The sequence below is a fragment of the Odocoileus virginianus genome, chromosome 26, assembly GCF_023699985.2.
Source record: "Odocoileus virginianus isolate 20LAN1187 ecotype Illinois chromosome 26, Ovbor_1.2, whole genome shotgun sequence".
Taxonomy (NCBI): domain Eukaryota; kingdom Metazoa; phylum Chordata; class Mammalia; order Artiodactyla; family Cervidae; genus Odocoileus; species Odocoileus virginianus.
Window position 1 is genome coordinate 41,551,560 of NC_069699.1, and position 26,505 is coordinate 41,578,064.

Sequence of the window (26,505 nt, forward strand, 5' to 3'; positions counted from 1 at the left end):
TGCCCAGTGACCCCCAGGGCCTGAGCTCTCCCTGACCCATACCTCCTCTCCAGTCATCTGCTCTGGGTACAGGTGCCACTGCAGCAAGGCTGTCTCCTTCTGAGCTGTCCAGCTCTGATGAAAAGGTGGCTTAATTCAGAGGCAAGGACCGCCCTGAGCTCAGGTCCGTCTCTTGTTTTATCAAGTCACAGTGACCAAAGAGTTGACTATGTTGCTTAGGTGGATTCCATTTTTTGTAGCATGTGCAATTTCTCAAAAAATCCTCTTTCCATTCCCAGACCTCCCCATCCTAATCCTGGTTTTCAATTTGCTTATTTTCCACTGCCTGCTATTTGAACCTATATAATCTCACCCTTTGAAGAAAAATTTGCACATTTTTTTTTGGTAAATGTTTGTTGTTAATGATTTATGAACATTAGAAAGCTGCAAAATAATTTTTTGAAAGATACAGGATTTACATTTATCCCCAGTTTCCTAATTTTAAGAATTGAGTCCTCCTTTCTTAGAATAACAAAGAAATTAAGAGTTGGACCTGACTTAGCAACTGAACAATAAAAACAAAAATTCCCTCCTACAATGAGTCCTTTTATAATAAAAAATACAAACTTATTGTTCAAAACATATTCAAAGAATCATTCTGATATTTTTTAGTTGACCTTAAATATCTTTTATTCTGTTATATTCAAGAAAAGCAAGCTGACAGATGTAGGAAAGTATAAAGAATTGTAAAATCAAATATACCAAATAATATTTTAATGAATTACATATATCTATATTTTTATACCAAATTTTTTTCTTTTTACATACAAACATCATATGATTTTGCATTCTACTCTTTTTCCTCTTCAATCCATTTCTACTTAGTTATCAACAGCATGAAATACGATTTTAAATACTAGCATAATGGTTTAAATTTTTATATATAAATATAAACTGAAAATGACTCATAATCTCTCCATCCAGATAATGTTGATCGGCATTAAAAATGCATAAAACTTACATGGTTAGAAAGTTCAAGCAAAACACTACAGAAATGTAAGAAAATGAGAAACAGAAGCTCACTCCCACCTTTTTGCACCCTAGACCTTTTCCCCAAAGTTAAACACAGTTAAAATTTCTTGTCATTTTTTTCTAGAAAAAAAATGTACTTTATAGTTGCATATATGTATCTATTTGTAGTTTTATTTTTTACTTATACTACAGGCTATATTCCCCACCCTGGTCTGTACCTTGTCTTTATTAAGAATCATTCTTGGTGATCCTTGTGCAACATTTTTAAAGTGGTGTATCCCTTGCTCTGTAAATGTCTCCATTTCCAGATCTGTTTTTCAGGCTTGTCTGTGAAATAACTGGCTCTTCTGCTGAGTTCTTAGATGTGAGGTCAGTAGCTGTGTTGCTCCTGTGTCTCCAGGTCTCACCAGCCCACATTTCTCCAGCTCTTATCTCCTACCTGCATACTCCTTGGACCACTGACGCTCTATATCCTTAATCTCCCAGTAATTGAGAAGGCCCCAGAGAGTCTCACACAGGCTCACAGAAGTCTTCTTTAGACTATTTCCAGTGCCTGAAGTCCTTTGAAATCAGTGGTGCTGTTGCCCCAAGGCTGATGCCCTGAGAGACAGTCTCTCCTTTATCCAGGGCACTGTCTCCCACTGTCTTCCAGGCTGGAGAACTTAATCAGTTTGCTTGGAGCTGCCATGGATTTGCACACATATGTGGACACAGATGTGGATGTGAGTGTACTCAGAAATAATAACACACAGTCTCTTGCAAGGGCTAGTCCTCTCAGCTGCTGACTTATATAGAGCGACTGTCATTCTGACATGTAATCACCCATGTTTTTGATCACTCGTATATTTGCTTATGGTATCCTGTAATCACATGAACACTTGTCTGGAATGGAGGGAGCCTTTGTTTTGACGGCAGATGATTATACCTTTTGAATTTCTGTGTTTTCCATGGAGGGTTAGCGAATTCTCACAGTGGTAGCTGAATAGGAACACAGTGCACTTTGATGAAGTAAAAGGTTAGTTATTTCACCTAAACCAGGATATCTGTCTCAAGGCACAAAAACATTTTAAAAAGTACATTGACAGAAAGGGGAAGAAGAATGAGGAGAAGGAATGAATAAAAAAAGGAGGGAGCAAAGAAAAGTGAGAAGAATGGAAGGAGGAAAAGTCCATCTCCATTAGCCCACATCCGTTTTAGCCATTTGAAAACTTATTCACATCTTCTGTCCTCAGATTGAGGGTCAGCAGGGTCATTATCTTTGCATGCAGAGCTTTTATGATGCTGCTCTTGCTGCCACCTTTGCTGTCACGCTGCCTCCTCCTCATTATTGCTTCTACTCTGGTCATTATTTGTGTTGCCATTCCAGATTCATGCTACATGAATCAAGTAATCCCAAAATTTGTTTGAGTTGCACATTGTGAAACATGCATTTGGAATGATTTCCTGAGAAAGCCTGCGTGCAGAATACAAATATTTTGAATGGACTTATCTTAGAGTTGTACTGCTTTTTTTCCTTGTCATTTTAAAACCCTTAATATGAATAAATTGTTTGTACAGTGGGACTTTTTTTTAATCCTTAGATAAGAAATACATGGTTTGAAAGCAGAGAATAAAAACATGAATGATAATGTATGCAATGCCCAAGAGAAAGTCCTTGCTGTTGCTCCTGAGCAGGCGTTATAATCGGCTATTTGGTGTGTTTATTTCAGGCTGCAGATAGTGGATAAAAGTGGCTGGTTGGTTGCCAGCTCATGACTTACTTGCCAAATGGAGTGTTTAGTACTTGTTACATTTGATTTATATCACAAGTTCTTCCCATTAACAGTCTACTGGTGATAACCTACTTGGCTTTTCATGTGGTTGCTTTGAAACAGCCACTTGGCAGCATTGGGCATATCGCACGAAGTCTAATGCTGAGTAGAGGAGTGAGTGGATGACTGCATGGGTTCTGCCGCGTACTGATACAGTGCTCAGTGCTCACCCAGGATGTGTCTGTTCACTGAATGGATTCTGCATATACGTTTCTCTGATTCACTGCCCCAAGATTAGGCTTGTGGACTCAAGACTTAAAGGGCTAGTGAAAGGAATAGAAATAGAAATAATAGTGCTTATGTGTCTGAAGGGCTTGCATTTGCATGAAAGGAGATACTCTGCTCATCTCTATTGCCGTTTAAACACAAAGTTGAATTACTTGGAAGAAAGACGGTCTTGTCAAAATGGCCTTGATTCTAAATAAAAGTGTAACTTCCTGATACCAACAAGTTTCATAATCTTGGGTCTTTTTTTGTTTTTTTCCCCATAGATCCACTGTACTGGATATGTAATGAACTGTGTATTAAATATGGTGATTTTTACTTTCAGATTGAAAATTTACAAGAACAACTTAGGGATAAAGACAAACAGCTGACCAATCTGAAAGACAGAGTGAAATCCTTGCAGACTGATTCCAGTAACACAGACACTGCGCTGGCGACTCTCGAGGAGGCTTTGTCAGAGAAGGTGAGCTTGGACTAAACATTAGCCGTGGTATGGTTTAGGGAAATGTGGTTGGGAGGAAATGGTCCAATTGCATTTGAATGTGCTTATTTTTCTCCGTGTACTCACACCAACCCTAGTACCAGCCGGGACTTCCCTTCCCATGTAATCTTCAGCAGTAGACTCAGCATGCTGAAGCCATTGGCATCTTTTTGAAATACATACTTGATCACTTCACCCTTGGCGCTGCTTAAAAACCTCCACTGCCTTGCCATTGTTTTTAGGATGATGGAAACTGAAATCTTTAACCTTGCCCTTAGGGTCCATCCCATCATGTTCTCTGGCTCTCACCTGACTAGCCACTTCTCTGCCTGCCTCCTTTACCTTCCTCCCTCCTTCCATCCCTTCCATTCATCTTTCCTTCCTCCTTTTCCAGCCTTATTCCCATCTCTCCTCCCTTAGACTTTATGCTCTAGCCATTGCTGGCCTTCTAGATTCTTAAGTGCACCATTGTTTCCTCCTGCCTCAGACCCTTTGCACATGTTATTGTTGAGCCCAGAATGTTCTTTATTCCCTGCAGATTTAATTATTCTTCTTCTGAGAGCTGAGAAGCTGTATTGCACAGAGTCAAGATTGTGGACATTGGAGCCAGACTTGTAGGTTTCAAATCTTAGGTCTGACAGTTAATACTTTGGATAAGTTACTTAACCTCTCACTTTCTCAGTTTCCTCATTTGTAAAAGAGGATAATAATAGTACCTACTTTAGTGGATTACATTGAGGAGAAAATGCTTTAATACATGGAATGTGTTTAGGATAATAGGTGTATATTAATTTATAATGGTTATTATTATTATCAATCATTTCCTTGGGGAAGCCTCTTAGGTAAAATCCTCTACTATGTTTTCATGAATACCATGAATTTCCCAGAGCTCTGTAACAATCTTAATTGTTCATTTTTCTGTTTTAATGTGATTAAGTGGTTTTACCTGCTGGACCCCAAGCCCAAGCATACCTGTGTATGTGTTACTTGCATGTGTTGGCTCACCTTCCCCCAGCGCCTAGTGTGCTATCCTGGGTGTTGATGGGGTGAGCCGCCACCGTATGACAGGCACTTTTGTGGGCACCAGGGATCCAGCAGAGAAAAGAAGTGGTGAAAGTCCTGGCTCTCATGGAGGTTAGATTCTAATGGGACTGAAGAGACATAGAAAATAAAGAAATATAACACGTGAGCCTTCAGAGAGTAATACTTTGTACAGAAGAAAGCAAAGGGAGGGTTCCGGGAATGCTGGCGTGGAATGACCAGGTCAGGGCTCACTAAGAAGGGGGCATATAAGGAAAGACCTGAGGAGAGAGGGCTGAGCCATGAGCACTTCTGGAGCGAGAATGTACTGGAGGGAATCAAGAGCAGAGGGGGAGCGGCAGGTGGAAAGGGAGTATTCCTTGAAGGGCCTTGTGAGAAAGGATGAAAAACTTTGACTTTCACTCTGAAGTGGGTAAGAAGCCGTTTGGAAGTCTTAGTTCTGACTGATGATTAAAAGGATTTCTTTGACCAAAAGAATGAAGAAAATCTATTAGGCAAATAGGTCATTCTGATGTTTACCGATTCCTAAAATGATTTCTAGCCCATTTCATTCTATCCTAGTTAGTTCATTCATTCTCTGGGCACTTTTGTACTCCTACCCACAGTGGGTGTGTTGTGTGCTGGGCTGGGCACCAGTAGGCCTTGGAGTTTAATCTGCATGTTTTATCCCCCATCACTTCCTAAGTGTCAAATAATCAGTACCCAAGAGCAGATGAGGTAAAGTTTGCAAGGATTCTGAAGAAAGACAGCTTATTTTTGGTTGGACATATCATGAATCAGTGCAGTCTTTAAGTAGGTCCATGTTATTGACATGATTATTTTCAAACTCTGAAGCAAAGAAAAATCTTAAGTTTTAAAGTATGTAAGTAGACCCCATTATGCTGTTTTTCTGTGTCTTTCTCATCATTTCTTATTCTGTAGCACTTTGTAGGATTTCCCACAAATGCAAGAGGTAATGGTGTCTCTTGTTGTTTGTTTTGTTTTGGATTTCACACTGTAATAACAGCATTGTTTCCTACTATTTTCCCTGTTATCATAAACCATGAGGTAAAGAGGTCTAGTGGATGGTGGCCTAGGAGCCAGTCTCAGCTCTGCCACTAACTGGGTGACCTTGACAAATAACTCTCACTCCCTGGGCCTCAAATTGCCCATTTGTAGTATGGGGGAATTGAATAGCCCAGATTCCAGAAGTCAGTGAATCTTAAAGAAGTTTTATCTGACATCTACATCAGAATCACCAGGAGATGTCTGTCAAAAGTATAACTATCAGGCCCCATGTATACCTCCTGAATCAGAGCCTCGAGTAGAGCCGAGAACTCTGCACCTCATCACACTCTCTAGGTGACTGTGATGTACACTCTAATCTAAGAATCACTGCTCTATGCTAAACATACAGAATGTAAAAAAGCAGCCAGACTTCAATGGCTAGATAGTCTTAATGTTCCTATTAAAATTATAAGATTACAACTTTAAATTATAAAAGATGAGATTTTATTTGGAATAATAAGAATAAGATGATTTTTCAGGGAAAAATATTCTTTTTACAATCTTCAAGAATTTAGTATCAAAACTTTCTAGTAGTAATTTTGTTTATAAAATTTGAATGGAAGAATGTTGTTTCAAAAACTGTGAATGATTATGTATCCCTTCTGCAGTCTTTCAGTGACATGATGTCAGTCCATTTGTACCCTTGATTTCTTTCTCCAAATATACAGAAATAAACTTACACCATATACTTTTCCATATCATGAATTCTTGGCAGGATTTTATCCTTTCTCCCCCTACTGAGATTTGATTTATTCTAGTTTAAGTCCCAAAACAATTATTGAATCTGAAACTACTCCTTTTACTTACGCACTTCCTCTGAGATTTAAAGGAGGCCAAGGAAGGAAATCTGGGGGTCTATGGGAGTCTGACCCCCTCAAACTGTCCCCACTACTTGAAAATTGCATCACATGGGGCAAATCTGTTCTCCTCTCAGTACCTTATCTTCAAAACGTACATTTAAACTAGCTGACCTCTGAATTCCACTATCTTTTGGAATTACCTTGACAATAATTATTCAGTTTGCTGATCCACAGTCTTAGGCATATGAAATCTGTACTGAACTGTACATGAGGAGTTGAGAACTTAGATGCCATGTAGGGTCAGGAAGGGAGCAAAAATGAGCAAAGTGGGTTTGGTGTTAAGCAGTTTGGACTGCTGGTGACTATGACAAGCTGGAGCATTATTGACTTACCTCAAAATGTTCGAGTTCAGATTTTAAAATATGATACTCAAGTTGAACAAAATACCTCTGTGGGGCAGCTTTGGTCAGTGAACTATTGGTTTCCAAACCCTATATGCATCTAACTTTTAGCCTTTCACCTGATGAAGAATAAATGCAAACACAGAGGGAATTTTCAAAAGGTGCCAAAAATCAGAGCGTCAATGTATTTGAATAAAGGACAAAGCAATTTGATAGGAACTGGCAAATTTCCCTGTCAGGGGGTAAAGAATAGTAGATTTATTTTTAAGTGTTTATATTCCAGTGGATATCACACTTCTATATGTATCCAAAATAATCTTGTCATCTACAGCAGGTGTCCCCAACCTCTGGGATCTAATGCCTGATGATCTGAGGTGGAGCTGATATAATAATGATAGAAATAAAGTGCACAGTAAATGTAACGAGCTTGAATCATCCTGAAACCATCGCCCCCACCCCCGCCTCAGTATGTGGAAAAATTGTCTTCCATGAAACTGGTCCCTGCCAAAAATGTTGGGGACCACTAATCAAGAAAACTTCTTAAAATATAGTTCCCTGCGTCCCATATCCTAGTGATTCTGATTCTGTGCTCTGCTGTGGGGCCCAGGAATCTTTGATTTAACAAGGATGCCCAGTGATTCTGATGCAAATGTTTGGAAGGCCATACTTTGAGAAACAGTAAACCCATGCTCTTTCATTTTAAAGATGGGAATTGGGTTCAGTGAGGTGAAATGACATGCCCAGAAATGAAAATTTGGGACTTGTGCAGCACTGTTTTATTCTGGTCCAGTGTCTATTCTAGGCCCTGGGTAGACGTCATTAATCAACCATGGCACGTTAACTTCTCAACGCAGCCCTCTGGGAAGCCGCTTGTACCCTAAGCTGGCCCTTGGTTGGGATTTAGTTGCCTCCCCTGGGTCATCCCAAGGCCGCTCAGCTCATGGGTGATGGAATGGGACTAACACTCAAATGTTCTGGTCTTTGTGTTTGACAGTATAATCTCTTCCAGTGACCTTTCCCTCACAAGTTCCATTTTTATCCACAGTATAAATTGACAGATCCTCTGCAGCAAGACATGGTGCAAAAAAAGAAAATGATTAATTGGAAATCATGGACTTATAAGAATATTTAATTTTCTGCTGTCTTTTGGCTGATGAATAGAACCCATTAGGCACTAGTCACCTTTTCACTTGGATTATTATTCATTCATCCCAGGGAATGTATTATTCCTTTTAATTTCCCAGAACTTATTCAGATATGCAGTGTGTAAAAAAAAGTAATAATAATGCCCCTTAGTGAGTTAAGATTGAGTATGACTTAGCTCCAGGACTGACACACAGAAGCCCATGGAGCCCCCAGTATTTATAAAGCCACATGGCAGATAAGCAGTTGAGACAGCCAGATAGCAGAGCTGGAGGCCACTGCCGTGCAGTTCCCATCCAGTGATAAAGCACAAGTAGATTAGACCTGTGCACAGCCAGATGGGTGCATAAGGAACACTTGCCAATGCAAATAAGACTAAAACAAGAACACATTGTTGGAATTTCTGCAAGTTAGCTGTTAATCAAGTAGATCATGGCATATTAGGGCCTTTTAACACATATTTTTGACATCTGGCCCTGCGCGGCTGACGGTTAAATTAGTTTTGTGATTGACAGAGAAATATTTTGTAGTATTGAATCATCAATAACACTTAAAAACATTAAACTTCTTGCTGATTTGCTTTGTCATCAATGCCCAGTCAGTAGTACAAGTGCTTAAAGCAGAGCAACCTCATTTCCAAATGACTCTGACACCTTCTGGATGTTAACATGCATACTTAATTTTACTTCCCTTCTTTTGAAGACAGGATGACCCCTAATTTGAATTCTTGTTCCTTCCCTCAGCCTTTTTAATTGCCTGTTGTATGCCAGGCAATTTGCTCAGGCCCGAGTTAAGAGAATCGTAAGATTTGAGTGTTGCCCTTTGGAAAGCTAGGCAGAGAGAGTGATCATGCAATAAGCGTGTCTAGTGGGAATAAATGCCACGTGTTCTCGCCAGAGTGATTCCTGGGAAAGTTTCTAAATAATGAGTTGACATGGCCAGTTTGGTCAGGGCTTCCCTTGTGACTCAGTCAGTAAAGGAGACCCAGGTTTGATCCCTGGGTTGGGAAGATCCCCTGGAAGGGGAAATTGTAACTCATTCCAATATTCTTGCCTGGGAAATCCCTTGGACCAAGGAGCCTGGCAGGCCACAGTCCTTGAGGTTACATGTGTTTGACAGGACTTAGTGACTAAGCCACCACCACATGGTCAGTTTGGGGCTTTAAAAACGTCACTCCAACACTATGGGGTGGAAGTGACCGGATGGAGAGGGTCTGCTCACTGGGTGACCAGTTGTGAGGCTTTGGCAGTAGGTGCAGGCCAAGCAGTGTGGGCTCAATTGCTGAAATTGTTAAAAGTCCTTGAGAGATTTACTGTGTGCTAAGGCCATTTCTTCCTTCCGTTGATCACATAGTCATCTACTCAGCCATAGCACAGATGAGTAAAATAGGACAGTAATGAAATCAAGAAGAAACAAATACAGACAATGAATAGGATCATTTATGCCATTTCAACCCACACTGTTGTAATAATACATTTCATTTTAAGGTATTTTTAAATAATTAAAAACAACAGTGATATTTCTCCCCCCTTGAAAGCATTAGACGTGTAAATCATTGTCATTGGGTTAGAACAGTTGCTTCCCTGTGCTGTGCTGTGCTAAGTCGCTCAGTCGTGTCCAACTCTTTGTGACACTATGAACTATAGCCCACCAGGCCCCTCTGTCCATGGGGATTCTCCAGGCAAGAATACTGGAGTGGGTTATCATTCCCTCCTCCAGGGGATCTTTCCAATCCTGAGATCGAGCCCAGGTCTCCTGTGTTGTAGGCAGATTCTTTACCATCTCAGCCACCAGGGAAGCCTAAGTACTTCCCTGGGGGATCTTAAATCATAGGCTAAGTGTTCAAGCTAACTTCCCTCTATATTAAACACTATTTTTAAAACGTGTGTATTTTATAATTATAGTTGTCTTATGTATCAGGCTTTGTCTTGTACTGTATACTTATAAGAATATAAATAACAATATGCTTTTTTAAAATTTAATATTAGTTTTTGGCTGTGGTGTGTCTTCATTGCTGCACATGGGCTTTCTCTAGCTGCAGTGATTGGAGATTGCTTTAGTTGCGATGCACATGCTTCTCACTGTGGTGGCTTCTCTTGTTGCAGAGCATGGGTTCTAGGGTGAGTGGGCTTCAGTAGTTGTGGTATATGGGCTTAGTTGCCTCATAGCGTATGGGAGCTTCCTGGATCAGGGATCAAACCCATGTCCCCTGCATTGGCAGGCAGATCCTTAACCACTGGACCACCAGGGAATTTCAGAATATGAAAAACAATATTCTTAAGAAGCATTTTTGCACCAAAATTTTTTAACATGACCGTCTAGAAGAAAATCCAAAGAGGTGTTGGGTAATTTGACACAAGTTTCAGAACTCTAACTCAGATTTTACCTGAGCAGAATTTTCGTTAAAAAAAAAAAAAGGTTCTTATTTTGATATCAGAAAGATTTCATCCTTTTTGAAAATATATCTACCAGAGTAATATTGTTATTTAGACATAAAACTCAAGGGCAGTCAGGTACTCACATCTCCTTGAATGGCTTGTGTTTGTGGCTGTGTGTTCTCTTGCACGTGGCTAAGACTCCAACAGCCCTGAGTGTCAGGGTGGGCCTTCTGTTTCTGAGCTGGGTCACCTTGGATGAGTCAACTGGCCTCTCTCAGCCTGGCTTTCCTCCCCACCACTCTGTTACCAGTAGTCCTGGTTCAGATCATACAGGTGTGATGAGGACTAGAAGGTATCACAGTGCCTAGCAGTAGTGACCTCTTAGTAAAGAAAACTGTTTGAACTTTGCTCAAATTCTAACAGTGTTTTCTTTTCTTTTCTTTTTTCCTTTTGAGAGTCATGAGTTAAGTATTATTTGTGGCAAAATGAGGACTGTAGCCCAGGAGACAGTACCTCAGATAGCTCTAAGAAACTCTAGTAATGTTTTTGAGTCTCTACTGATGGCCAAGAAATCGTTGAAAAAAACACAGAAGTAAATAAACACCTCCAGATACACTGGAAAATCACTTACATAATGAACTTAATCCTTATTTTATACCAAGTTCTCACTGTGAGTTCAGCCTTATGTCCTTGAGGGTCTAGGTCCTGCCCCTCTCTGATCCTCTTTCTCGCAAAAAGAGTCTTCAGAAATCATGGAAGGTTATTTGACATCAGATGGGAAAGCCAAGCAAAGAGGGTTCATCCAAGAGTTTGGTTCTGTGTCTTCCCTTTCCTTGTACAAGGCTTTGGGTTTTGGTGCCTGAACCTCATTCTTCTGGAACTGCTCTCGGAGATTCCTGGGGCCACCGTGGACTTGAGCATTGAGGCCCACATTAACCCTGTGGTACTAACTTTGATTAACAGGCTGAAAGCTGAGGTTGACTGTTTTCCCCAAATACTGTTCTGCACAACCTCTCTTCACAAACCCAATTTTGAATACCTTGTGTATGTTGAGTCCAATACACATAGGAGCACGTCTTATGTGTATTGCTTCTTATTTCATTCTGTAGCATGCCTTGGCATGCACACTGATAGAATCTCACTGTTTTTTTCTTTAATTGGGCATTTGCCTCACAGGAAAGAATAATTGAGCGTTTGAAAGAACAAAGGGAGAGAGATGATCGGGAAAGACTAGAAGAGATAGAATCATTCCGAAAAGAGAACAAAGACCTGAAAGAGAAGGTCAATGCTTTACAAGCTGAACTGACTGAAAAAGAGGTGAGTCTGGAAAAACAAGTGAACCACACGAGTAGTCCTCATCAACCCATATCCATGTAGCTGAGACAGACTAGAGACTTAGTTTGAGGGACTGTGTGAAGACTTGCGGGATCTAGTTACCTTTGCTTTATAAAGCTCTCTGAACTTACAGAACAGTATTTACTGTAACTCCCTTCTTCCGGTGATGCTCTGTGCATATCTTCTGTACCGTAATAACCACATATAATGTAATTCCTTGAAAGTTTTCTTGCTGTCTTGCCATATTCACATGGCTTGGAGGATCTCATGATCTCTTGTTTAAGATAACAAGAACAACAAAAGCACTGACAATAATAACAATAGCTCCAATTTACTGAGGGCCTGTTAGGTACTAACCCTTGTGTTGGGTGCTGTGCATTCATCTACAATTCTCAAATGAATCAGTCAGTACCCCCAGGTTAGGAGATGTGGTACCATGCTGGGCCCATAGGAAAAGGTTTTGGCTGCTCAGTCTGAAACAGTATTTTAATGCTAGTGCAAACATGGATACAGAATACAAATCTCATCTGCATTTATAGTGTAAAACAACCTGCTTTAAAGAAATTTCTTGTGTGGTGGTTATGAAAAGTATCCATGTACTGGGGGATACCTATAACCCCTTCAGTTTACTTAACAGTGCTTTGGTGAAGTGTGAGAAGCAGTAATGTGCACATTCTTTTCTTCAGTCTCCAAAACCTTGAGATATATGCCGTAGTCCACAATTGGACGCTTCATTTTGTCTGCAGAACATGTTTGTCTCCTTTATGACACGTTTGTTCTTTTGCCCTGTTGGATTGTATCCCAGCATAGTTGCTAATTTCCCAGCTCTAGAGTGTCACTTCAGCCCTTGGATTTTGGTAATTTTAAACCTGATATGAAGTCAAGTGGGTCTTAGGAAGTACTACCATGAATAAAGCTAGTGGAGGTGATGGAATTCTAGTTGAGTTATTTCAAATCCTAAAATATGATGCTGCAAAAGTACTGCACTCAATATGTCAGCAAATTTGGAAAACTCAGCAGTGGCCACAGGACCAGAAAAGGTCAGTTTTCGTTCCAATCCCAAAGAAAGGCAATGCCAAAGCATGCTCAAACTACCACACAATTGAACTCATTTCACATGCTAGCAAAGTAGTGCTTAAAATTCTCCAAGCCAGGCTTCAACAGTACATGAACTGTGAACTTCCAGATGTTCAAGCTGGATTTAGAAAAGGCTGAGGAACCAGAGATCAAATTGCCAACACCCACTGTATCATTGAAAAAGCAAGAGAGTTCCAGAAAAACATCTACTGCTCTTTGTTGACTATACCAAAGCCTTTGACCATGTAGATCACGACAAACTGTGGAAAATTCTTTAAGAAATGGGAATACCAGACCACCTGACCTGCCTCCTGAGAAATCTGTATGCATGTCAAGAAGTAACAGAATGGGGCATAGAACAACAGACTGGTTCTAACTTGGAAAAGGAGTTCATCAAGGCTGTATCTTGTCACCCGGCTTATTTAACTTATATACAGAGTACATCATGTGAAATGCCGGACTGGATGAAACACAAGGTGGAATCAAGATTGCCGGAAGAAATATCAATAACTTCAGGTATGAGGACGACACTACCCTTATGGCAGAAAGCGAAGAAGAACTAAAGAGCCTCTTGATGAACATGAAAGAGGAGAGTGGAAATGTTGGCCTAAACTGAAAATTCAGAAAACTAAGATCATGGCATCTGGTCCTATCACTTCATGGCAAATAGATGAGGAAACAATGGAAACAGTGACAGACTTTAGTTTTTTGGGCTCCAAAATCACTGTAGATGGTGACTGCAGCCGTGAAATTAAAAGACGCTTGTTCCTTGGGAGAAAAGCTATGACCAACCCAGACACTATATTAAAAAGCAGAGACATTACTTTGCCAACAAAGGTCTGTCTAGTCAAAGATATGATTTTTCCAGTAGTCATGTATAGATGTGAGAATTGGACTATAAGAAAGCTGAGCACCGAAGAATTGATGCTTTTGAACTGTGGTGTTGGAGAAAACTCTTGAGAGTCCCTTAGACTGCAAGGATATCCAACCAGTCCATCCTAAAGGAAATCAGTCCTGAATATTCATTGGAAAGACTGATGCTAAAGCTGAAACTCCAATACTTCGGCCATCTGATGCGAAGAACTGACTTATTTGAAAAGACCCTGATGCTGGGAAAGATTGAAGGCAGGAGGAGAATGGGGCAACAGAGGATGAGATTGTTGGATGGCATCATCAAGTTGATGGACATGAGTTTGAATAAGCCCCGGGAGTTGATGATTGACAGGGAAGCCTGGTGTGCTGCAGTCCATGGGGTTGCAGAGTCAGACATGACTGAGTGACTGAACTGACCTGAAACAGATTAAAGTACTGTCTAAATTAGGAGTCCAAGAAGGAAAGAATTGATCAGTAATAGGAAATTTAGTGGAAGCTTAGAAGCAAAATTTATGTTCTCTAAAATTCACTGGTTTTTAGAGAAGAGGTTATTTCTTTGATAAGATTATCATTCTTTGATATATAAAAAATATAAAAGCTGCAGAGTCTGTAGTTCTATAGTTAGTATGAAAGAAAAGGCACTGAAGCTTCTGTCTCATTTACAGCTTTCTTCACAGATTGCAAATGTTATTCCTGTGTTTGTACCCTAAAAGCAATATGTATGTTTATATGTGCTTCTAGTTGAAAAGAGATTTTGATGACTTGGTAGAGTGTAAACTTTAAATGAAAATAATTTTGTAAACACTTGTTACATTGTATGAATTTCAGACAGGCATTTCTGCACACGTTTATTGTTCCTGTATAATAATGTGGCTGCCACTGGGCTTAGTATGTCAGTCAAGCTTCCATCAGAAAAACAGAGCTGTATTAAGAAGTTTAATCATATTAAGAAATTTATTGCAAGGAATTGACTTACATAGTTATGGGGGCTGGCTAAGGAAGTCCAAAATTCACACAGAAGGCCATCAGGCAAGATGGTCTAGAAACTCTCAGACAGCAGCTAATGCTTCAGTCCACAGGAGGAATTTCTTCTGTCTGAAGGAAACCTAGTTCTGCTTCTAAGACCTTTCAGCTGATAGGATCAGGCCCACCCAGATTATGAAGAATAATATCCTTTACTTAAAGTGAATTCATTGTAGATGTTAGTCGCATCTTCAAAGTATCTCTACAATAACACTTAGATTAGTGTTTGATTGAGTAACTGGAGACTATGGCCTAGGTAAGTTGACACATAGAGGTATTAATATTACACCTGGCAATTTAAAATTTAGAAAGGCAAACAATTTTTATTAGCATGGAGCTTTTAATTTAGTTGGGATGATCATAGTTTTCACTGTGACAAAGTATGTGGATTATATGGTGCTTAGTTGCTCGGTCGTGTCTGACTCTTTGTAACCCCATCGACTGTAGCCCACCAGGTTCCTCTGTCCAAGGGATTCTCCAGGCAAGAATACGCGAGTGGGTTGCCATGCCCGCCTCCAGGGGATCTTCCCAATCCAGGGATCGAACCCAGGATTCCACATTGCAGGCAGTTTCTTTGCCTTCTGAGCCACCAGGATTATAAGGTCCTTTGTTATTTCTGTGGAAGTTACATGATAAATGCCATTGAAATTGGAGTTGGAAACCTGGATTTGAGACATATATCTCCCATTAATGGCTTAAGAACCTTGCTGAAGATAAGACCTCACGTGAGCTTCAGTTTCCTGACCTGAAAAATGAGAATGGCTAACCTGTCACTCAGAGAGTTGTTAGAACTTGCATTGCTTGTTGGGTGATTGTGGTGGTATCGTCACCAGTGCGGTTATTCCAGTGCTCATGGTGAAGTAAAGTACTAGATCACATCAGTTACTAAGAAACTGCTATTCGCTTAGTGTCTTCCTAGGCGTTGCAGATGGATATAAAAGAAATGTATCATGTCCGGTTTTGGGTGGAAGCTGAACATTTTAGTCACATAGTTAGATGTTGCTAACCATTTCATGTTTGCTGGTGGACAGTGCCCTTCTAGGTAGCAAAGTTGTGTCCTCTGATACATGCAAGTGTTATTTCTTTACCTTTTGGAATTTGTGCTATACAGGGAACCTCTTGGTTTCTGGAGCAACTTGGGTAACCCCATGTCTGAGTTGGGGGGAATTTGTTATATTCTTGAATCTGATTTTACAAAGGACTGGGACATAAAGTTTGCTCTGGATTTTTAAATAAATTTACCTTTGATTCTATGGGAGATGTTTGAAATAACATTGGTCATTTTTCTGCTAAAGAAATGGAATTTGATAAAGACTAAGATTCTTCTTTTATACGTGATTTACCCTTTTGGGGGAGAAAAGCATTAGAGTTGGTATTTTCTTTCATATTTTTTTAGATGCTGCACCACCTGACAGCAGCAAATGTAAACGGAAGGTTCAGGGTGTCTGTTTCCTATGATGTGTAAAGACTGCCTTGGGACTTAGATCATTAGCATAACTTTGAGACATGAAACATGCATTTACTGACCACACCATTTGGTCACATTTGATTCTACTGCAATTAGATCCTGCTCGCTTCTATAAACTGGCCAACTTTAATTTGGCCAGAGTCGACTGTTGTTACCTAAGTAAGACTTATTTACCCTCTCTGTCTAATGCACACTTTATTGCTATGTATGGAATCATTGTGTTAAAATTGAAGACACTGCTAGTAGAAATTACACTGTTTTACTTACTAGTATTCTTTTCCTTTCAGTCTAGTTTAATTGACCTCAAGGAACATGCATCTTCATTAGCCTCAGCAGGGCTGAAAAGGGACTCCAAATTAAAATCTCTAGAAATAGCCATTGAACAAAAGAAAGAAGAATGTAGCAAATTGGAAGCACAGTTAAAGAAGGTAAGTGATATCTAAGAAAAAAAATACTCATTTTATAATTAATTGATAAAATAGGAAAGGAAGAGACATTTTTCAAAAAATAGAAACCCCTTATCTTTTGTCATCTGCTGATAAAAGGATTAATTAAGCAATCTGTATTCCTAGGAAGTCTGCATCAGATCTGTCTCTGAACATGAAAAGTTATCTTGGGTTTCCTGTCTGAGGCAAAAAAAAAAAAAAAAAGCTTGAGAAATAGATGACAATAGTAGTAGAAGTGAAAAATATTATAAAGATCAGCCATTCCTCTGGGCAAATCTCAACTGTAAAGAAAGATAAGTGTTTTACAGTAAATGTTTTCAATAAGTCAAAGAGTCCAGGAGCCCTGTTATACATTGATAAACTTTTACTACTTTTCAGAAGCAGGTCAATTTTGGGGGAGAGGGGACTTGGCAGAAGTTTACCCAACCATGTTAAATTTCTAGAAGTTTGTGAAAATAGTCAAATCCTTGGAAGTTCTATGGGTTGACTATTTATACTTGACCAGAAATGGCCTTAATGTTTAAGCAAGTTTATATGTTGAAGGTTTCAGTATAGAAAACAGGGTCTTTGCATTGCAGCATTAACATGTTTTCTCTGAACTTGACATTTTTGTGGAGTACATTTCCAGTCATGCATCGTTCCTTTGACTTTTTCCTTGTGTTGTTTGGTACGTCTGCATTCATTGTTCACGTAAAACTCATAACATTATGAGTTTAAGCATTTTGTTTCCCTTTGACAACTTATAAACTTATTCAGAAGAGATGATAAGAATCTAAACAAACAAACCATATAATAAAATGTGACTGTATAATTCATAGCACACTGAAATGGGGATTCATTTGCTAAAGTTATAAAAATATATGATATGGATAGTAGGGATGTGAAAGCATCATATATCTGTGGAGAAATTCTAGATATTTTAAAATTTAATATACTATTTCATATGCATGAGGCAATGTATAACTGAAATGTGATTATTCTGTGTTCACTTCATCATAGAATTTTAGGATACTGTCACAGATTCCACACTAATCAAGTCCCCTTAGTAATACAGAAAAAGATAAATATATGGATCAAATCTCTACAACAAAAGAGCCAGAAAATCTTTTTATTACAAAGTCTATTTCCTAATCCACTCATCATCTCACTTTTTAAAAGTGAAGTCTATTTAAGCAGAAATCTCAAGCAATAAATAGACTTTAAATTGCCCCTTTGAGGGTGTTTAAATGGTGATTGACTTGGCTATTTGTGCATTGGGTGTATGATATATATTCTTGACACATATATGAATGTGTTCTGCAATATGTTATACATGCATATACATATTAAGAAATGAACTTATGGATGGTCCTTTTTATATAGTGAACATTTTTGTGAGCATAAAGCAGACCCCATGATCACTCTGTGAGAGAATTGTGTTGGCCCCCTGTGGTGGTCTTCGAGTCATCTCACCTCCCTTGAAGTGTGCTGGGTCCTGAAGGAGGACTGCCACTCCACCTGGGCATGAAAACTGCCTTTCATTAACTCTGAGGGACTGTTACGGAGTTGAGGGCATCCCATATACTGTGTCTGCAGATACATGCTTGACCCTCTCCCTTTTAGTGTAAGGCATCTATGGAACTGGAAATCCTCTAAGTAGTAAGAGGTTCATATATTGATGTTCATAGTTTCCATGAATATGACTAAGCTAGTTTAATAGATGAACATCTGTGCAATTCAATTTAGTGTCTTTCAACATAGTTATAGTTAAGCTGCAAAGTCAGTGAAAGCATGTGATTTCCTTAGACTTTCAGATAGACACCATATACTGAAATTTGTAGATCAAATCTGATAAATATTTTAGTATTATTCCTGACAACAGTTTAGCATTCTGCCACATCACCAGGGTTAAAGTAACAAATATGGTTATTTTGCTGTAAAGGACCTATTTAATTTATGAAAAGATAATTTATTTCTAAGTATATACATGTCTTATATTATCTCCTACATGCATAGTACAGTGAGATTAAATAAGGTAATTATAATATAAATATTTTTATACCTAACCTGCAGTAATTATTTTGTTATTTTTGGCCCTCTACATCAACTAAATTCAAAAGTTTAAAATACTTTTTCTAGTAGCCTTTAATTTCTGCTAATAAATAATTCCGTAAAAACCTCAAGTACCCATCACCTTAAAAAGAATTGAAGTCTGTATAAAATATTTGAAAATATAAGCCAAAAATTTGTGAATATACATATAAACACATCATTTACTCGTGGAAAAATAAGCAGCTATAAAAGCTTAAGGAGTGTCTGGGCCTCCTTTTAAATAAAAGGGTATGTGACTTGTGAATAAAATATAAAGGGTTACTAAATGAAAGCTGAAAACATAATAGTTTTATTATGTCATAAATAAACCATGAGTTCCCAGTGGAGTTTTGCTCAAGATTTGTGAGCACTCAGGTATTTTTGCCATAAAATCTATACAACATCGGTGATGTGTTTAGCTGAACAGAAACCTTGTCTGCTAGTGACAGTGGAATCCAAATTGTGATTTAAATCTGCTTTTGTCTTATAAACAATGCTAGAAATTGGTTAAGATGAGTTTTTAACAGAAAAGTTTGTGGAGGACATTCATACACATAGTTGCTTTTAACTCTTTACTGCACTATGTCAATTTAAGACATTTCCAAATAGTTTGTGTTGAAAATGGTTACTAAGGGCAGAAAAGAAACTTCTTACACATTCCACCCCACCTCTTAAAAACAGCTCCACACACCTGGTCAGCCAGATTTCAAACTCAAGGCAGCTGCAGAAGGCCTGTGAGCACTGTGACCCTTATAACCACCCTGTGTCTATTGATAACTATCTCATTGTCAGGCAGCAAGGTTATCAGGATATATTTGTTCCTTCCCCATCTTTCCAGTTTTGTCGATGAACTCCAACTTTATTGTTGGAGCTTCACTTGTAAGGAAATCTTTACTCATATTAGTGAGTATTTAGTGTTCAATATGTAGATGTAAGTTTATCTTATATGACTAGAAATCATTTGAGAAGCAATAGCATTTCAGAATGCTATGATTTATGTTATTTAAGTAATTTTCCAATTAATATCATCTTTGAGGAAGGTATTTTTTAAAACCACAGTAAAATTATCATTTACTTTATCAAAGTTGAAGAAAAAAAAATTCTTGCTCTTCAAAGGAATGTCTTGGCTTAAAGCTTACAGTGTTTCACTTTCTACCCTTTGACATTGAGTCCCAAATTAATGATGCAGGTATTTAAGATCTATAATTTGAGGATGCTATTTAAAATAATATTTAGTACATTTAAATCCACAAACATTTATGTCTTCTCCACAAAATAGAAGGACATTACAGATTCTAAAGGACTTGGAACATAATAGGATAGACACTGAAAACTGTATTTTTAAATTATGAACTACTAGTAGGAACTGGTAATAGACAATGGGTAATATTGTATTTTGGTTCCCTTTAATCTTCCTACTGACTTACTTCTTTTCTTTTCCCATTTACTGTTAATCCTGTAATGTCTTGCTTACTGATATTTTGCTATTGCTAACCTGCTGTTTGCTAATCTATATTTTTCTAAAGTTAGACTGAATAGAAAAGTCAAGCTTATGTTAATAGAAAAGAAGAGCTATAAATTCAGTGATAAGATTTAATTAATCTTTTATTATTACCATCTTTGAAGTTCAGGTAATAAATTGCAGGCTTGGCCAAGCACTTCTTCTGATTCATTGCTAGAGGCCAGCACTTCATGTATCATCAAAAGTGGACAGCTTTCTTTATTTCATGGGTTATTTAACTTGAGAAAGGGAAAGTAACACAAACCTTAAATTTCTTATTCCAGCTATTCTTTTAAAGGAGCCAAAATCAACATTTCTATTTCCCTAGAGCCTCTCACTTTCACTGTGGAATGTTTAGAAACTGAAATTTCTTCTTTTTTAACCACCAGTTTGTCTGTGCAAATGCACTGAATTTGTTGAGCTAATGCTGTTTTTCTGGATCTTTCCTTCTTTCCCTGTCTGTGCTTCAATGCCTCCCCAACTTTGCAATGTAGCAAGCTGAGCAGTTGTTCAATCAGATGTACAACCCAGTAAGTCATTTCTGAAAGTTCCCGCTGTAACATATAAAAGCATGAGGATCCACTGATCACATGTCACAGTGTGCCATATTGGGGAAGTTTTGAAAATATTTGTGAATCTCTTCCCATTTCTGTTCTGTCAAAAGAAATGACCTGTTCAGAGGCCATTGCCATTTCTTTTGTCTGTGAAATTTAAAAATTAAGAACTCAAGGAAATATTGCCAGCTCTGGTATTACCTCTGTCTTAACTCTAAGGTGATAGAAAAACTTAGGTTAGCTGCAGATTTAGGCTCAAGAAATTCTTTCCCACATTCTTCAAACAGAGTTATCTATGCCAAAAGGAACAACATTTGTAAAATAGCTAACAACTCAGTATATGTTATATTCACGTGATAGAAGTTAAAATAGATTTAAGTTTTAAAGTAGGGCTATGCCCTTTGAGATTGCTAAATGTCTAACATTATTATGGGTTTTGCAAGGGTTAAAAACATGTCATTTGAAAATAATCTAAAATATACTATCCTAATAACAGTAATAATTTTGATTATAGCTTAATGGTACAAAAACAAAAAACAGGTAACTAGTAAAAATATGTGTAAAATACCCCAGATGCCACTGCTAGTTTTCTGTTTGTTAGTTTTTTACCCTAATGACAGGTGTGTATCTATATGAAGCAGTTTGTTTCTTTAACTTATTAAAAAGGAAGAGAATTTTGTCAACTCAGATGACTTAATTGGAGAAATAATGCATAAAAGTGAATGGGATTTGTCATTTGGCAGATATGATCTGTGCTATCTTGCACTCTAATTACCTCTTGTTTATAAATTCCCATTATGGGAAAAAGGAATAGCAGGGATAAAAGAAACAATTCACCCAAGAACTTTTTGTTAAGTTACTGCTCCTAGTTGTATATAACATAATACACAAGATGCTTGGGTGTATATATTCAGATTCAGCCTCCACCCTTCATCCTTGAAAACAAATTTTGCTTTAGGAAGCAGAATTCTTCACGCCTCATTGGAGCATCTTTATTAACCTCTGTACCCACATATGATTTTTAGCAGAGGAACAGAAACAATCCAAATTTCTTCTCTTAATATTTGAATGGACGTGTTAATAAGTAGGGTCAAGTGAGTGGAGATGTGAAGACAAATTAAAACTGGGATATCTTCATGCTTGAACATTAGCATATCCATGGCTAATTCATGTCAATGTATGACAAAAACCACTACAATATTGTAAAGTAATTAGCCTCCAACTAATAAAAAATTAAAAAAAAAAAAGAAAATGTGTTTTCTTTAGATCATTTTAAAGAGCTGTAAAGTAATCACACTGAAATTGTATCACACTTACTAGTTAAGGACAGGAAAAAACCGAAGTGTATCAGGTTTGGGGGTGTATGGAGGGCAAGTGGGGAGGGCTTTGTTGCTGCAGCAGCTCTGATTTACCAAAACTCTGCTAGGAATTCACCATCCGCGTCGGGATATGTAGGGCCAAAGAAGCAGTTCTGCTAACTTGGAGACCATTTCCAGAGATAGCGATGACATGATACTTACTGGATTTTGCCTTTACCCTAACCCAGTGATGGGTCTTTAGGATGCAAAGGCAAACTTTTCAGTCCTTTACGTGACCAAGTCAAAAGTCATGGACTAATTTTTTCTCCCTGAGTTAACTAAGCTAACCCATTGTTTGGACATACTGGGAATATAGCCAATTAATATAGGTTATTATTCTTTTTTAAAAATATATTTTACTGAAGTATAGGGGATTTACAATGCTGTGTTAATTTCTGCTCTATAGTAACGTGGTTCAGTTATACATATATATTCTTTTCCATTGTCTTTTCCATTATGGTTTATCATAGGATATTGACTATAGTTCCCTGTGCTATACAGGAGGATCTAGTTTATTCATTCTATATGTAATAGTTTGCATCTGCTCATTCCAAACGCACAATCCATCCCTCCCTCCCTCTTTCCCCCTTTCTGGTTTGTAGATAAGTTCACTTGTGTCATATTTTATATTCCACATGTAAGCGATATCACATGGTATTTGTCTCTTTCTGATTTACTTCACTTAGTGTGATAATCTGTAGGTCCATCCATGTTGCTGAAAATGGCATGATCTCATTCTTTCTGTGGCTGAGTAGTGTTCCATTGTGTGTTTGTACCGCATCTTCTTTACCTGTTCATCTGTTGATGAACATTTAGATTGTTTCTGTATTTGGCTATCGTAAATAGTGCTGCTGTGAACATAGGGGTGCATGTACCTTTTTTGAGTTATAAGTTTGTCTGAATATATGGCCAGGAGAGGGATTGCTGGATCATATGACAATTGTTTTTAGGTTTTTGACAAACCCTTATACTATTTTCCATAGTGTACTGCTGCTGCTAAGTCGTTTCAGTTGTGTCCGACTCTGTGCAACCCCATAGATGGAAGCCCACCAGGCTCCCCCGTCCCTGGGGTTCTCCAGGCAAGAACACTGGAGTGGGCTGCCATTTCCTTCTCCATTTCCATAGTGTATAGTTCATTATTTTAGCTCCTCTTGTCTGCAGATATTTTCAGAGTTCAGTTTGTTTTTCAGATTGATAGGTATGCAACATGATGAATTTTCTATCCTTTATGGAATTTTTTTTAAATTGTCTTTTTTTTTCCCAGTTATAAAAATAAGGTAAGGGCCACAGTGAAGAGTTTGCCACAATATGGATGGATATAGGAGAAAATAAAAGTAATAAGACGTCTTACTGCGCAGAAGTAATAACTAGGAACATCTAGGTTGTTGCCCACCAGACATCTTTTGACTGACTGTCAGTATTCTTTCATCTTCTGTCTCCTTTTCTGCCTTTTTCCTTCTTTCTTTCCTCTCTCTCCTTTCCTTCCCTTTTCTTTCCTTCTTCCCCTTTTTTTCCTTTTTCTTTCCTTTTCTCCTTAGCTCCATTCTTTCTTTTCTGTTTTTCTTGTCTAATACTCTTTATTTTCAGCAAATTGTTAAAGCTTTTATTGACTTTTATATCCTGTATTTGTTACATATCATCAAAATTTTCTCATATATTCTTCCAAAACACCATTTTAATGGTTGTATGATATTCTACTCTGTGTGCTCATTCTCTAAATGTTAGTCATTTCTTTCTTCTGTTTTTTTCCTTTGCCAGTATAAATAATAGTCCAAAGAGCATCTTTCCATATTAATTTCCCCACATTTCTGTTTTTTTAGTAGAATAAAATGAGGGGCCAAGGACTTTTAAAAGCTCCGAATAGTTCCTGATATGTCACATGGTTCTTCCAGCTCTGAACAAAGGCATTCTGTCACATCTAGACCAACACACACAAAAAAGCTATCATTTTACATAACTTTGACACATTCATAGGTGGAATATTTTTCTCACTTTAACTTTCCTTTCATTAATTACTAATGTGGTTGAAGTTTTTAATTCATTTATTAGCTGTTTGCAGTTTTCTTCTGTAAATAATTTTAAGTGATTTAAGCCCTTGTTTTTGAGCTTTTTGTTTTGCTCAGTGGATTGTATGAGTTATTTTGTGCTTTATATGGAGGCTTTCTCAGATTTATGGCAAGATTTTATTTACTTTAATTTTTTTCTATAGAGAACTATTTTTATGTTCTTGACCTGTATTTCCCTTTAGGATTTCCTCATTGCCTTCATGCTTAGAAGTCATCCTTGAATTTCATTAATATTCACCTATATTAGGTTTTTTAAATGTTACTTTTTATATCCATTTACTACATCTATCTTTAGATTGTTTTGCTTCATGTTGAGTGGTGAGGTTCCATTGCTTGTGGGATCAGAATTTTATTTATTGTGGCTTTGTAATACTTTTAAACATCTAGTGAAACAAATTCTATCCTACTTCTTTCTACTTTTTATTCACTTTTTTTAATGCTCTTAACCTTTAACTTTCCATCATTCCAAGTAAACTTTAGGATCACCTTGCTAATATAATAGCACAATTGTTGATTTTAACTTGATTTGTATTCAACCTTCAAAATAATTTTAGAATGATGTTGTTCTGATATTTTTTCTTCCAATTTATGAACTTGATACAGCTTTTCTCTATTTCACCTATCTTTTATAGTTAAGTTTTTCATTTTCCTATTACAGGCCTGTGATATTTCTTTTTATGGATAGCCTAAGGCATTTCTATGTATATAATTTTAAAATTACTGTTATTAATTGTGTTTTCTAACTTTTGTTTTCTAACCAGTTATTGGTGCCTAAGAAATTTATTTTATTCTTATTTATTTTAAATATGGCCACCCTACAAAATTTGGTGAGCTATAACTTGTTTTTGTTAAACAAGATTATTTTACAGTCAGTCCTATGTCTGCCAGTATAAACTAAAGCAGAAAAAATAAGAATTAAGCTTTGAAGTCTTCCTGGGAGTATTTTTTTCTTAGAGTAGAAATAAACTTTCTCCTTTTAGAAACTTTTGACTTTTGTCACTCCATTTTGTTAAGTGTTAGTCTAATGCCATTTCCTAGGAGCCTAAAACTTTGCCTATATATCCCTACTACTTATAATAATAACCTTTCTGCAACTTAACTACCAGTCTCTACTCCTGAATGAGTTTTGTCTTGTCATTATAAACACTGTGCCGTTTCTCTGTGGTTGAGTTCTTTACTTCCTTTAATTCTTAATTTGAGACAAGTAATACCATTTTTTTTTATCAGTCTGCAATACCTTCTTTGCTGTAGCCCTAACGGTTATTGTGCTCAGGGATCATATCCGGAAGCCCCTTATAAATTTTTAATAAATCTTTAAACCTTCTGAGTCCTAAATTTAGTGCTTCATTTGATAGCCACATTGCTGTAGGGCAAATGTCTGATTTGGAGGTACTGGGGGTAACCTTGCTAGTGGCCAAGACACATTTGAGACCCCTCTAATGTTTCTACACACGAGTACCCCCTGCATGATCATATCCTTTGAAATCCCATCTCTTCTGCCAATTCATCTTTATCAGGGCTCATATTTTACATAAGGGTTCACAAGAAAAAGACCATTTTTCCAATCCAAGGGAAAAATTTTTTTGTTAATATTCAGTGAGTTCTTTGTGATTTTTATGTCATTGTAGGACTATGTAATCTCAGGGACATGATAGCCTAAATTATAAATGCTTTCACAATCCTTGTGTAGGTACAGTGGCTTCTTCTTATGATTTTTTTTTAAAGCCAGTAGCTAAAATTATTTGATTCACACATACACTAGCTTCTCTGACACAATGTAAAGTTACAGCTATTTAAGAGAGAATTCGGAGCATACAAGTAGCATGTACTAACACACATATACACACAGACACAGATGCCTCACATTTAATCTAGGTTTTCAGTACCTAGAGAACTCAAATTATATTCAAAATAACACTTAAGATTTAAAATTAGAGTTTTATATCAGACCATCCAGATAATTACTCATTTTTCTATGTTAATTTTAGGAAATTCCTTAGTTAAAAGGTATCATATTAATAATTATATATTTGTATGAAAGGTCTTAAAAAGTATTAAGCATGAATTGGTTCTTTTTATTTTGTACAAGGGTAACTTAAAATCATTTTGAACTTTTACTTATGTTTATTACAAATATTTAATTTGTTTCATTTATGATAAGAATTTTCTTTTTGGAATAGTTGTTATAATATGCAAAATTTGGATATTCTAGATGTAGTTAGCTGGAATTGTGCAAGAATAATTTCCTTTAGTGCTAAGTAATGTAAGACTTAAAGATATATCATTATTAGTTTCCAGATGTATTTTTTAGACTCAGCTATTATATTTGGTATTAATTAATTAGATTTAAAATAAAATTTAAATTTTACAATATTTTAGAGTTCTATAATCACCCT

General features: G+C 37.3%; 1 protein-coding gene across 13 annotated transcripts in view; it reads left to right on the top strand.

Moving 5' to 3' along the window:
- The window catches only part of ERC2 (ELKS/RAB6-interacting/CAST family member 2), a 971,398-nt gene that overhangs the window by 445,920 nt on the left and 498,973 nt on the right, over nucleotides 1-26,505 (top strand). For 10 of the 13 annotated variants that reach the window (XR_011483727.1, XR_011483728.1, XR_011483729.1 and 7 more), the window contains 4 exons: nucleotides 3,373-3,510; nucleotides 11,515-11,655; nucleotides 16,402-16,542; nucleotides 20,626-20,661. Coding sequence is in view for 10 of the 13 variants with exons in the window: in XM_070455889.1 (XP_070311990.1) it covers nucleotides 3,373-3,510; nucleotides 11,515-11,655; nucleotides 16,402-16,542; nucleotides 20,626-20,661 (456 nt within the window). In the remaining 3 variants the exon portion in view is untranslated. The remainder of the gene's footprint in view (nucleotides 1-3,372; nucleotides 3,511-11,514; nucleotides 11,656-16,401; nucleotides 16,543-20,625; nucleotides 20,662-26,505) is intronic. The other 3 variants (XM_070455893.1, XM_070455894.1, XM_070455897.1) reach the window with 1 other exon arrangement.